This window comes from Peromyscus leucopus, chromosome 23 (assembly GCF_004664715.2).
Source record: "Peromyscus leucopus breed LL Stock chromosome 23, UCI_PerLeu_2.1, whole genome shotgun sequence".
Classification (NCBI taxonomy): domain Eukaryota; kingdom Metazoa; phylum Chordata; class Mammalia; order Rodentia; family Cricetidae; genus Peromyscus; species Peromyscus leucopus.
The window spans coordinates 41165987-41179963 of NC_051082.1; the positions used below are offsets into that span (position 1 = coordinate 41165987).

At 51.0% G+C, this 13977-nt stretch overlaps 1 protein-coding gene across 1 annotated transcript in view; it reads left to right on the forward strand.

Moving 5' to 3' along the window:
• The first annotated feature begins 900 nt into the window (after window positions 1-900).
• Window positions 901-13977, forward strand: part of C23H7orf50 (chromosome 23 C7orf50 homolog) — a 107872-nt gene continuing 94795 nt past the window's right edge. The window contains exons 1-2 of the mRNA XM_037198450.1: window positions 901-1000; window positions 5702-5834. Coding sequence (XP_037054345.1) covers window positions 5703-5834 — 132 coding nt within the window. The 5' untranslated portion in view covers window positions 901-1000; window position 5702. The remainder of the gene's footprint in view (window positions 1001-5701; window positions 5835-13977) is intronic.

A 13977-nucleotide genomic window follows, 5' to 3' on the forward strand; every position in this document is an offset into this window, starting at 1 on the left:
CCTCTTTTTCTTTTGAGACAAGCGTCCACTATGTAGCCTGGTTGGCCGGGAACTCATTATGCAGACCAGGCTGGCATCATAGTAATAGAGATCCACTTGCCTCTGCCTCCTGAATGCTGGGATTAAAGGCCAGTGACACCATGGCCAGCTATCCTGGCACTTTAGATTTCTCTCTCTCTCTCTCTCTCTCTCTCTCTCCTCCCTCCCTCTCTCTCTCTCTCTCTCTCTCTCTCTCTCTCTCCTCCCTCCCTCCTCTCTCTCCTCTCTCTCTCTCTCTCTGTGTGTGTGTGTGTGTGTGTGTGTGTGTGTGTGTGTGTGTGTGTTTGTGTTTGGAGGACAGAAGGCTTTCTTTCAGCCCTATGGGTCCTGGGCATCAGACTAAGGTTGTCAAGATTTACAACAAGCGCTTTTACTATCTGAACCATCTCACTGGCCCTATTTTGGTTTTTGGAGACCATGTATCCCAGATCCATAATTCATTACACAGCCCAGGATGACCCTGAGTTTCTGATTCTCCTGCCTCTATCTCTTCGTGCTCCCCGACAGCAGGGTCTCATATAATTTAGGCTGGCTTCGAACTTCCTACGCTGTGGAGGTGGCCTTGAACTTCTAATCCTCCTGCTTCAACTTCCCTAGGGCTGAGACAACAGGCGTGAGCCTCCAAGCTCGGTTGTCCTAAGATTTACAAGCTTTACCATGCTGGAATTCTCAGAGCGGCATTCCACCTGCCCCGCCCAGCATCGGAGGCCTGAACCCCGCCGCACGTGCCCACGCCACCAGGAGTTGCCTCGGCAACTGTCTGCTCCCTCAGCTCCGAAAGATGACGCCAGTATCCTGCGCCGGGCTTGCTCCCTCCCGTGCGGCGGCCATTGGCTGGCTGGAAGACGGACGCGGGTTCCGTCCAATGGACAGCGCCGCTCTTCTGAGGGCGGGACGCGCGGAACCTGCAGAGCTGGTGGTGGAGGCGCGTGGCCGAGCCGTGCGAGAGTGGGCGCTGCAGGTGCGTGGTCGGCGGGTGCCAGGGGGTGGTCAGAGCCTCTGGGGAGACGTCGTCCTGGACCCGGCCGTGCATATATGCCCGGTCCTCCACGTGGGTCCCATAGATCCGTCCAGTCACCCACCTACCCCTTTACCCCTGTGGATGCACCCGTTCGCCTACCCCTCCACCTACTTATCCATCCATCCACCCCTCTACCCACTTACTCCATCTACCCACCCACCCACCCATTCACCCACATCCTTCATCCTCCCACCCACCATGTATCCATGCACCCAGCTTCCATTCATCCATCCTTACAAGTTGGGTGTGGTGGTATACAGCCGTAATCTCAGCCTGCAGGAGGCTGAGACAGGAGAATTGCTACCAGCTCCAGTCCAACCTTGTCTGCCAAATGAGACTGTTTCAAAAAAGCAAAAAGATTCTTTGGGTTCCTTTTATGTGTTGGCGTCACTCAAGGATTTGGGACAAGCAGAGGACAGAGTAGGAATCCTAGATTTATGAGGCCCGGTTCTAGACCGGAGAAGATCACGTATTAGTGGTCTTGGGTACCATGGAGGCAACTTCAGGGAGTCTGTTCCCTTCCTTGACCTTGCTGAGGCAGTCTTTCCGGTTTCTGCTGCCCAGTGTGTGCCCGACTCTACCTCCCATCTCACCGTAGCCAGGTGAGATGACAGATGCACACCACGGCACCCAGATTTTTATGTAGGCCCTAGGAATCGAACTCAGGTCGTCAGGCTTATGCAGCAAGGGTTTTTACCCACTGTGTCTTCTCCGGGCTTCTTGTGTTAGTTGCTGCATGAAGCAGCATCTCTGGTTTCCATTTCCTAAATGACTGGTGAAGTTTGGCATCTTCTCATGTTTTTTAGTGTCTGTTCAAGACCTTTGCCCATTCCAAAATTCGTGTGGTCTGTGTTTGTATATGTGTATGCATGCATGTATATGTGTTTGTGTGCATGCCTGTATGTATATGACTGTATATGCATGTGTGTGCATGCCTGCATATGCTTATATGTGCATTTGTACGTATGTGTGTGTGTGTGTATGTGTGTGCCAGTGGTCAACTTTAGATGGTATTCCCAGAAGCCTTGTTTTTCATGATAGGGTCTCTCACTGGCTTGGAACTCACCAGTTAGGCTAGGCTGGGGTGGAACTCAGGTTGTCAGCCTCAGTGGCAAGTGTTTCTACCTACTGAGCCATATTGCCGCCCCACCCACCAAATTTCTTTGATTGTGGAGTTTCAGGAGTTCTTAGGCTCTGCACAGATTTCTCGCTGGGCATGTGATTGGCAGACATGCCCTCCACGCTTTCAGTTGTCTTTACTGTTTTGCTAGCACTCTTCACTTGTTAGAAACTTTTAAAATTTGTTTTATTATTTTAATTTTTTAAAAATTTGCTTATTTACTTATTTAGTGTGTGTGTGTGTGTGTGTGTGTGTGTGTGTGTGTGTGTCTGAATATATGTATGTGTACCGTGTGTGTAGGATCCCATGGAGCTCAGAAGAGAACGCATCAGATCTCCTGGAACTAGGGTTGTGAGCTACCTCGTGGGTGCTTGGAATTGAACCCAGGTCCTCTTAACTGCCGAATCATCTCCCAGCCCCTTTATATTCTGTTTTTACTTATCTATCTGTCTGTCTATTTATTCATTTATTTATTGTTTTTTTGAGACAGGGTTTCTCTGTAGATTTGGAGCCTGTCCTGGATCTTGCTCTGTAGACCAGGCTGGTCTCAAACTCACAGAGATCCCCCGACTCTGCCTCCCGAGTGCTGGGATTAAAGGTGTGCACCACCACCGCCCGGCCCCTATATTTTATTTTTAATTGTGTGTGTGTCCAGAGGTCTTGGATCTGGATCTAGCTAGAGTTACAGGCAATTGTGAGCTGTCTGATATTGGTTCTGGGAACTGAACTTGGGTTTTCTGCAAGAGCTCTTAACCACTGAGCTCTCTGTCCAGCCCAAGGACAGAACTTCGTAGTTAGGGTGTAGTCCAGCTTGTTTTTCCTTTGGCTGTCTAGTTATTGGTATTTGATCTGAGAAACTGCAGTCTTCTCCAGGGTCATCCCTGGAAATTCTAACCATCTTAGGTCTGGGCTGTTAAAGTGGTGTATGCCTTTAATTCCAACTCTCAGGAGGCATAGGCAGAAGCAGAAGCAGTTGGATCTCTGTGAGTTCAGGGTCAGCCTGGTCTACATTGTGAGACCCTGTTTTAAAAAAAGAAAGGAAGGAAGGAAGGAAAGTGTATTAGGTTGGGTTCTTTGCCTGTGGGGTTCGGTCCATCCTGAGTTAGTTCTGTGTGTGGGGTGAGGCTCATACACACCTTTCCCGTGCCTCTCCAGCTGTCCTCTCGCTCTGCTGAGTAGATTGCTCTTTGAATTGTCTAAGCACCCTTGTTGAAAGTCACTTGACCCCCGAACCAAAGCAGATGTTTTCTAGAACAAACAGTCAGTGCCTCAGTTGCGAGTTGCTCTCTCTTAGAACCTTGTGGTGGAGAACCATCTTTTTCTTCTTCTTGTTCACAAATAGACTTCGTGATTAACTTTTTAATGCTAACTTCCAGGGTGACCGCAGACCTCGCTTCTCTCCTAAGCAGTGTGTAAATATTTGCTGAACTTTTCTTATTTCTCTAACGAGGTAATTGGCTGGTGTCACCACCCCTATTTTCAGTGTCCCTGTGTCAACAGTCTCTCCTTTTACGATTTCTTATTATACTGTTAATTGAAATCTGTAGCCTCTGGCTTCAAATATTTTTTTTTTTTTTAAATGAGGAGGCTTAATTAAAAAGAAAATATAGAGCTTGGAGTTTCCTGATTCTAGAATAGTAATATTCTTTCCATGAGCCATAGTCAGTGACAGCCCCAGTAGGGACGGGGATGTCCTGATGCCCGCCCACCTGGGCTGCAGGTTCACACACATGCTCGAGGCCCTGCCTCACAGTTATATGACTGCAGATTTGTTCTCTGGGGGGTGTTCATGCCTTCTAGATCGCTCCCATTTTTCCCTCTACGCCTATCCTCTTCCTCTTTCTTTCCTTTTCTATTTTGTGCTAGGGATTGAACCCGGGACATTTCGTATTAGCCACTGAGTTGATCTCCAGCCCTATAGTCATCTTTTTTGTTGTTGTTACTGTTCTCGTGTGTTCCAGGCCAACCTTGAGTGTCTTATGCTCTTCCTATTTCTGCCTCCTGAGTGCTGGGATTACAGACGTGTCCAGAGAGGCAGGTTCTTTCTGTGTAGTTTAGGCTGTCCTGAAACTTGTGACCTTCCTCCTGTCTCAGCCCCCAGCTGCAATAACAGACCCGCGCCACCATCCCCGCCTTGCAAGTTGGTTTTATGTTCGTGTTTTTTCCTGCTGTGTGACGAGATAGACCTTATGATTAGATTTGTCTCAGTGTCTCAAATCTGGCCTCATTCAGTCCTTCTGAATGGCTCGGGGCTCTGCACCAGCTTGGAGGAGAACACCCCAGGCCCCTCAGGGTCTTTCAGCCTCTCCACCATGGATGGGGCATAGTACTGGTCACAGCTTGTGTAGGGGTGTGTCTTAGCCTAGATTTGGAGAAAAGGAAACTGTCCCCTAATATGTACTGGTTAAGCAACAGGCAGATGTCTGAACCTGATGACAGTCAGTGAAGACGGTCGTGTTCTTAATCTTTTTCCTTCTCTTCTTCTTCTTTTTCCTTCTCTCTCTCTCTCTCTCTCTCTCTCTCTCTCTCTCTCTCTCTCTCTCTCTCTCCCTCCCTCTCTCTCCCTCCCTCCCTCCTCCCTCCCTTCCTCTTTTTCTTTCTTTGAGATAGGGGTCTATCTACATAGTACTGGCTGTTCTGAACTCCCTATGTAAACCAGGCTAGCCTAGAACTCCCCGAGATCCCCCTGCCTCTGCCTTCCAATTGTGCCCAGCTGTTACTCTTAGTCTCAAGAGCCAGTGTTGAGTTAGAAATACCACCTCAGACTTTGTGGTCCAGGCCTGCCATCAGGGTGGAGGCTGTAGGGTCATACGTTCAAGCCCTGCCTGGGCTGGAGAGTGAGCTCAAGAGGCCAGCCTGAGTCCTTTAGTAAAACCCTGTTTCAAAATCAAAGGGAAAAAAAAAGTTAGCTATCCAGGTGGTGTAATCTATGGAGTAACATCCGGTTAAAGGGGAACTCCTGGAAGACAGTGGCCATGATGAGCCACAGTGGCAAGCATGTGCTTTGACCTTCTTTTAACTTTTATGTGTTTCTCATTTTATATGCGTGTGCATGTTCATGTGTGTATGCACATGTGTGCATACATGTTGTGTGTACATATGTGTGTGTACATGTGAGCACGTGTGTTTGCAGGCGATAGGACCATGAGGCATCTTATCGCTCTCCGTCTTATGTTTTGAGACACAGTCTCTCACTAAGCCTGGAGCTCACCAGTTCCGTTAGGCTGGCTAGCCAGCAAGCCTAAGGGGTCCCCGGTGCGGGCTTTGCAGGTGTACACCGCTGTGCCTGACTTTTTTTTTCTTCTTGTGTATTCTGGGTCTCAAGCTTAAGTCCTCACGACTGCCCAGGAAGTACTTTATCAGCAGCCGTGGCCCTGGTTAGCGTGTTTTATTTAAGCCTCCCTTTATGTTATAATCGGGAAGTGTCCCAAGTGTCCCATCCACTCCGTTTAGCGGCACAGCACTTTGTAGCACAAGGCTCTTCCTTCCTGGCGTTGACCGGCCTGTGTCGTCTCTTCCAGGATGGTGAAACATAAGAGAAGAGGCCCCGAAGGGACAGAGAAGAAGGCTAAAAAGCAAAAGATGAGACCAGCAGAAGAGACGCTGCGGGCATCAGAGGCCAGGCCAGGCCAGGAGGCAGCGGCCAGCCCCGAGGTAAACGACTCTGGGCGGAGCAGCCACACACGGGCGTGCTTGGTGCTCACTGGAGCAGTTATGAGACGGGAACTTGGCTGCTGCGTGGTGGTGTTTGCTGTGGACTGTGAGGGACCAGCCTGGCCAGGCGAAAGGCCTCCTGGGAGAGCGGGGCCTCCTGGTTGTACTCCCGGAACGTCTCTCCTGGATGTGTGCGTAGGGTGTGGTCCAGGTGCTTATGTCTAAAAACTCAAGTCTAGGGGCCAGGCCATGGCTCGGTGGTAGAGCACTTGCCTAGCATGTGGAGACCCTGCCTTTACCCCAGCACCAGAAAACAAACAGAATCCTTCATGTTTTATGAGGGAAAAAAATTAATCATGTCTGTTTACTCATGTGTGGACTCTTGCACCTCAGGGTGCCTGTCTGGAGGTCGAAAGACAACTTTGAGGAGTCAGTTCTCTCCTTCCACAGTGTGGGTTCCAAGAGCCAAACTCAGCTTAGCAGCCTTGGTGGTGATCAATCACCTTTACCACTGAGCCATCTTAGTGGCCCGAGCGGTTGATTTTAATACTCCCCGAGAGAGGGTACAAGCCATGCTAATGTTGTGTGGGTTTGTTTTTCACCCTATAACATGTATCTGCCATGGGCATGCAGATACACTGAATTGTAACTTTTTACATTTATTTATGTATTCATGTGTTGCACCTTCATGGTGCTTGTGTTAAGATCAGAGGACAACTCGTGGAGTTCAGCCGTCTCCTTCCACCAACATGGGGTTGAACCCAGGTCGTCAGGCTTGGCAGCAAGCTCCTTTACCTACTAGGCTATATTGCTGGCCACAGATACATTTAAATTTTAACATTTCAAATCTTTTTCTTACCTGCAATGTTCTGGGTGTTAAACTCTGTCACTGACAGTAATTCACCTTTAAAATAGGTGCTTAACTGCCCTCCAGACACGGTTTGTCAGTTAACACGGAATAAAGGCTGATCAGACGTACATGGCATGGTGTGGCTGGGCTTCGCGGGACTTTGTTCTCTCGCTATATAGCTCGGGAAGGCCTCAAATTTGCGATCCCATTGCCTCTGCCTCCTGAGTGCTGGGATTCTAGGTGTCCTGACAAGAAGTTTTCTATTCCACTGTGCTGGGGGTGGAACCCAGGGCCTTTCCCATGCTAAAGCAGCAGCTCAACCACACAGCCCCACCTCGGGCTCCCAACGCCCCCTCCTCCCGTAGCCCACACACTTGCAGGGAACCTGATGTTTGAGAGGACTCGCTGCCTCTCTCTCTCTCTCTCTCTCTCTCTCTCTCTCTCTCTCTCTCTGAAGAAAGCAGGAAGCCATCTGGGCGTGTTTTCTAGTCTTTCTTACGCTACGTCTTGGTCTGATTCAGAGCCGCGAATTCCCAGGAGAGCCGTAGGCTGGTGTTTGCTTTCCTGGTGGCTGCAGGTGTCGGGAGGTGGAGCTCTGGGCTGTTCCATGGGTCTTCGGAGGAGGCCCAGGTGCACTGGCCTGCCTATGGCAGTGACGTTCCGGTGGCCTGGCCAGCAGGGGACTGGCCAACAGGTTGTCAGCCACACTGCTGCTGAAAGGAAATGAGAGTCTAGGGTGTGGTCCTCAGCTGGCAGGCACTGTGGCCACTGTGACTTAGGACTGCAGCTTGGGGACTGGGTCCTTAGATCTCCTCCTCATGTTTCTGGAAGCCAGTGTAGCATACAGAATGAGGCCTTTCTCTGCCTACGAATGCTGATCTTTGTGGATAAAAACATTTCTTCAGCTCTCCTGGGAAATTGTCAGAAGGATGTGTCGGGCATATTTTTTTAAAGATAAAATAGGGAGAGCTGAAGCTAAGCCTTCAAGAAGGATGGGCCGCAAGGCCTGCAGCTGGGCAGTCCCATCACCTAGGAACTCATGGAAAAGTACTGTGCTGGTCCCGTCCTGTCCCCCAGGGCTCCAGTGAACCTCTGGACTCAGGGAGGAAGAAGCCCCTGTCCCTACTTGGGCTGCTGCATTCTCCTCCCAGAGGCGTCCATGTGGGGAGCTCCCAGGGCCTGCACGGCCACTTCCCACAGCTCAGCGCTCTGTGCCTGAGCCAGAACCGCCCAAGTGTCCCCAAGTGCTGGGAACTTCATTGCCCCTTGGGGAGCGGTTTCCATGGAGCTCCAGTTCCACTCGGGGCTCTGGGCCCTGTGGAGCTGCTGCCTGCTTGGGCCATGGCCCACTGGGTCCTGGTGCCGAGGTCTGGAGTGTGTGGGCACCTTGCCCCAGCCCCTGCTTGCGACCTGCCCTGACCCTGAGGCCCTGGAGAAGTGGCTGGGGGGTGTGACGCCCCTGCCTAGGGAGAGAGTTCAAACACCCTACTGGGCCTCTCAGGATGAGTTCCTACTGCTTCCTGAGTGCTGGGTTGAGGAGGGCTCCGGCCCGGTTGCCTCCCTCTTCCTGGATTCCCACAGGCAGCAGACTCGGTGGGAGCTGGAGTTCACAGCAGTTCCCTACACTTAACGATGCCCTGGACCCCAGGCCTCTTGTCCTTGTCTGCTGTAGGAAGTGCTCCCTGGAGCCTGAACCCCAGTCTCTGCCTTAGTCCTTCCCGACAGGACAGACTTCTTACAGCGGAGAGCTGCAGATGGAGCTGTAGGTAGTACCGCTTGTACTCGGGAGGGTTGGCTGGATCCCAGGTTGGGCCACACTGACTTGCCGGGCAGCCATTTGAGCCGGGACAAGCCAGGAGGTGGCTGTGTCTCGGAAGATGTCACCTTCCCTCCCTGCCATCCCACTGTGAACGCCGGTGAAGGCTCGTGGCGGCAGCTCAGATGTGGAGACCAGACTGTCCCCCACCAGGACTGGTCAGGCTCAAGGCATAGTGACCAGTCACTGGAGAAAAGAACAGAGCCTACTTTACCATTTATTTACTTATTTGTTTGTTTATCTGTTTCTCTATTTATTTATTTTTGAGAGTATGCTGCAGCGCGGGCAAGGGAGATGGTAAAATATTCGCTGTGTGGAACGCGCGTTTACCGTCTGGGGAGTCTTGACTGAGTCCTGCTTCCCCTGCCCATCAAAGACTTAAAAGTCAGGAAAAGCCTTAGGCGCAGCAGGGAGCGAACTTTATTACAATTGATGGAGTCGGAACTCATGCGCACACGCACCACACAGAATATGTGTACGGCTGACCAGCCAGTGGCAGCCGGGTCCCCGGGGCACCTGTCTCGTTATCCATGGTGGCCCTGCCAGGTAGGGCTCAGGCTGTGTGGAAGCCACCAGCGCAGCTGGCTTTGTCGCTGGGCTGTGGCCCTTTAGAAAGTCACGTGCATCATGTGGGCATGCAGCCTGTGGTTGCTTAGGAAGCCATCCAGAAGGACTTGGGAACTTTATGGCCTGGAAACTGCCCAAACCCTTCATGGCCGTGGTAAGACAGGGACTGTCGGGTCTGGGTTCTGTGGCTGGACACTCAACTGTGGGGTGAGTGGTGCTGGCCTTCATAACAGTGCCTGGGAGCCACACCACTTGTCTTAGGGGAGTGACTGACTAGATAGTGGCCAGGAGCCGAATCGCATTGCTAGCCTTTGGACTAATGTGACTTAGGGTCTGAGTCATCCTCACTCTCCACACCAGACTGTGTGGGTTCCTCGGGCCGTTTGCTGTGGGAGGTCTTGTCTCCCTGCTCCGCTCCCTGGCCGCACCGTCCTCTGTTAAGTGTTCTGTCCTCAGTGGCTCTGCGCCTGCTCTGCAGGGTCGATCCACACGTTTGTTTACACATGCACCTAGCTGGGGTCTGGGGAACAGGCTGTGGGTGTCACCGTGAGTCTCCCTGCACTTCATCTCTCCAGGAGATCCCAGCACTAGGCTTGTGGCATCATGTTGTGGGAACCCACGAGAGAGAAACAGTGCCACAGTGTGCCCAGCAGGAGGAGTGGGGCTCTGAGTGGCAGCCCCTGCTGGGAGTGTTTTCAGTGACAGGCCCTCCTGTGGGTGTGCCCTTATCTTGCTACCTGACTGTTTATTTTGTTGTTGATTCCGGCAGTCTCCTGTGTTAGCCTCCCAGTTGCTGGGATTACAGGCTGGAGCCATCTTGGTTGGCTACGAACATGGTTACTGATGCTCAGTTGAGAAGCACAGGTCTATTAAAGGACGCCGTTTGGCTTGGGTTACAGAATACTTCCTTAGTGTACACAAAGCCCTGGGTTCCATCCCCATCATGGCATAAACCAAGGGTGGTGCAAGCCTGTAATCCTAGCAGCACTCAGGAGGAAGAGGCAGGGGGATCAGAAAATCAAGGCTATCCTTGGCTACATAGCAAGCTGGAGGCCACCCTGGATTACATGAGACCCCGTCTCAAGGGAGAATCGGTCTCCACAGTGAGCCCCCTAATAATCCAGTTAGAGTTATAGTCCAAGTGATTGTCCCTAAACACATGTGCGCAACACTAAGTGGACTGACCCAGCGGGATGTATTTATGTATGCATATATGTGTATCTGTGTGGCAGTCATAAAGAAAAAGGTCATGAGGTTGGGAGGGAGGGTCGGGGGGAGGAGTGGAATCAGGAGTGCATTGAGTGGATGTAAGTATAATTCTGAAAAAATAATAACAAATGTTAAAAATAAAAGCAAATAAAAACCAAGCTACAAGAACATAGGTTTGAGCCGGGTGGTGGTGGCACGTGCCTTTAATCCCAGCACTCAGGAGGCAGAGGCAGGCAGATCTCTGTGAGTTCAAGGCCAGCCTGGGCTACAGAGTGAGTTCCAGGAAAGGCACCAAAGCTACACAGAAAAACCCTGTCTAGAAAAAAAAAAAACAAAAACCAAACCTAAACAAACAAAAGAATATAGGTTTGCACGAGTACACACACACACGCACACGCACACGCACACACACACACACACACACACACATATCATACAAAAACCAACCCCCAAACAGAAAATTCCAAAGAAGGAAAAAAAAAAAAAAACCAAGAAGTCCAAAACTGTTAACAGCAACAACAAAAAAAGTGTGCGTTTTCTCTTTGTGATTTAGTTAGCATTTTGTGAGCATTTTCACAATTATTGTCCATTCATAAATTAGCTTTTTATTTATTTACTGTTTTTTTGTTTTGTCTGTTTGTTTGTTTGTTTTTTGTTTTTAGTTTTTCAAGACAGGGTTTCTTTGTGTAAAAGCCCAGGCTGTCCTGGAACTTACAGAGATCCACCTGCCTCTGCCTCCCGAGTGCTGGGATTAAAGGTGTGCACCATAACAACTGACCAGTTATTATTATCTTATTTTATTTTATTTGTATCGTACTGGGGATTGAACTCTAGTGCATGCTAGAAAAGTATTCTATAGTGAGTCACACCACAGCCCCTCACTGGGGATTCTAGGCAGGGGCTCTACCACTGAGCCACACCCCAGCCCCTCACTGGGGGATTCTAGGCAGGGGCTCTACCACTGAGCCACACCCCAGCCCCTCACTGGGGGATTCTAGGCAGGTTCTCTACCATGTACCTGCTCTAACCACCATAGCAGACTGGTGGCTACATCTGGCCAGGGGCTGTGGTTCATGTTTCTGAGGCCCCAGGTGTGGAGCCCTCTAAAGCCAGGTATCTTTGCCCATGCCTGTACCCAGCTCTGCTATGACAGAGCACTCACTAGTCCTGGCCCTATAGGATCCTTGGATCCTTAATTGTGGACAGCCCAGTGTTTGCACTTGGAGGAAAGGATGGCCCAGCCTGTGTGTGTGGCCAAGTAGAAATATGGCTACATCTCTCCCAGCTTGACAGGACTGACTGCTGGCTTGGAGTGGGAAGGAATGAGGGCTGTGTGTCACTGCTGTGGTGAAGGTTGCCATGGACACTGCTCTGCAGAGGGCTCCCTGGAGGGTCTGAGTGGGGCTTCGAACAGTGTCACAGCCACTTGGATGGGACTGAACACCAAGAGGGTGGTTTGTTTAGAGTCTGTGTACTCCTGCGATCAGGCACACCTCCCTAGCCCACAGGAGACAGGCTGCCATCCGGGGCCTGTGTATCATCAGTCCCCTGGCCTCCCTCTAGTGTCTCCCGGGGAGGCTGCCGACTGATCTCCCAGTGGCAGCTCCTGGGTTAAGTGAGTACAAACCAAGATAAAGGAATCTTGTTTGGAAACCCAGAGGAGCTTGGCACACTGTTTGAGTTCTGGTGGAGGCCAAGGACAGGGACGTGTGCTGGCATGTCATAGGCTGACGATGTCTGGGACATTCAAGGGAAGATCTGGCCTCAGGAAGCTAGTGTCTGTGCAACCTGTCTACCATTGCCTTCACACCGTGGAGCTGGCCCAACCCAGGATGACTTGGGTCATTGCCCATGGGCAGAAGTGGCTGTTGAAAAACTGTGTAACTCCTGTGTTGGGACCTAGCATGCCATTCTGGCAGTGACATGGCATGGGAGCAGGGAGGGTGGTGACATTCAGGGTCTTGCCCTCCTTTTCCCAAAAAAGAGATTCCCCCTCCTCCCAGATACTGGCAGATTCTTAGGAGGTTGCAAAACTGCGTAGAAGGCAGTCCCAAGTACCCTTCACCCAGTTTCCTGCAGAGACAGCCGGTGCCTTTGTCGCGGTCCACAGTGATGGAGCCTGAGCAGCTGACTGGGCAGCCTGCAGAGCTTGCTCGGGCTTCAGGAGTTTGGTGTGCCTCACGGGTCTCTGTGAGCGTGTTCCCGTGTGATCTTAGTGCACATGCTGACACCCATAACCACCAGTCAAGATACAGCTAATCCCCACAGCCCTCACCCGCCTGCAGAGCCAAGGGCGTCTGGGAGCCTTGCTTTTGTGACTAAAACTGACATAAGTGTCTGTGATCACAGGCTTTTGTTTCTATGGGTTAGTGCCAGGGTGTAGTTGCTAGGTAGTACAGCGCAAAGTGTATTTAGTTTTTAGGAGCACACTATTCTTCCCAGTGGCTGTGTGATCGATCCCCCGCAAACCCATGAACAAGTAAGATGGATTTCTCTGTGCCTGCAACATCACCCTTTTCTATTTTAACTATTTGGATCATGGAGTTCATTTTTTTTTTAAAAAAAAAAGATGGGGACTTGATGGTCTAGTACTCACAATTCTCCCCTCCCTGCCTCTGGAGTGTTGGGGTCTAAGGCATGTACCACCAGGCCTGGTTTATGCAGTGCAGGCAAGGGCACCTGGGACCTTGAGCATACTAGGCGTCCATCTCACCAACCAGGCCACATCCCAGGCCTGTGAGCGTTAATGTTTGATGAGACAGGTCTCATCTGCCTGTGTGTCACCTTTCTCTCTTTCTCCCGGAGCTTTTTGAGGTGGTCACCCCACTAGTCCCACTCAGAGCGAGTAGGCAGGCCCTCACTGGCCTCTGCCCAAGCTTAAGTACCTCTCTGTCTTTTTCCCCAGCCCGGGGTCAGGTCTGCGGAGGAGCTGGTGGCCAGCCAGCTGTCCTCACTGCCATGGAAACCTGACATTTCTCACTCCCGCTCCCGAGAAAACAGGACCCACTCCCCATCTGCAGGCCAGCTGTGTTCCCAAAGTGTCCGCCGCTCCAGTGTCTGCCCGGTCAGCCAGGGTGATGTTTGTGTGCTGGGCTTCCTCATGCCTGACAGAGAATAACTCAGCCAACATAATTGGAAAATGTTTGTTGTTTCTCCTGATTTGCACACGATCGATGTAAAAAACATTAGCAAATACAGAAAAATGCACAGGAAAAACCACAAGCAGTTCCGTCTCCCCAGGGTGCTGAAGTTTTAGAGGTCCTCAGGGTGTCTCCCTGTGCTGAAGTTCTGGAGTGTGCATTGCTTTGGCGCCTTCATCACGGTGCAGGAGATCTCGAACCACACACCAGCTAGGCACTGTACGCATGCATATATTCCTGCTTTCCAGTGACAGGGGATTCCATTTCTACTTCACCTTCCTTCCCCCTGCCCTCCAGCCTTCTTTCTACTTTATTATTATTATTATTTCTATTTTGTTTGGTTGGTTTTTTGAGACAGGTTCTCACTATGTAGCTCTGGCTGGGTTGTATCTACACGTGGAGATCCACCTGGCTTTGCCTCCTGAGTGCTGGGATCAGAGGTGTGCGTACTCCACCACACCCGGCTTTATTTTCTCTTTTAGACGTCTGTGAGTACGCGCTCGTGTCTGTGCACACAGATGCATGTGCATTTGAAGTCCAGAGGTCGATATCGCTGTCTTC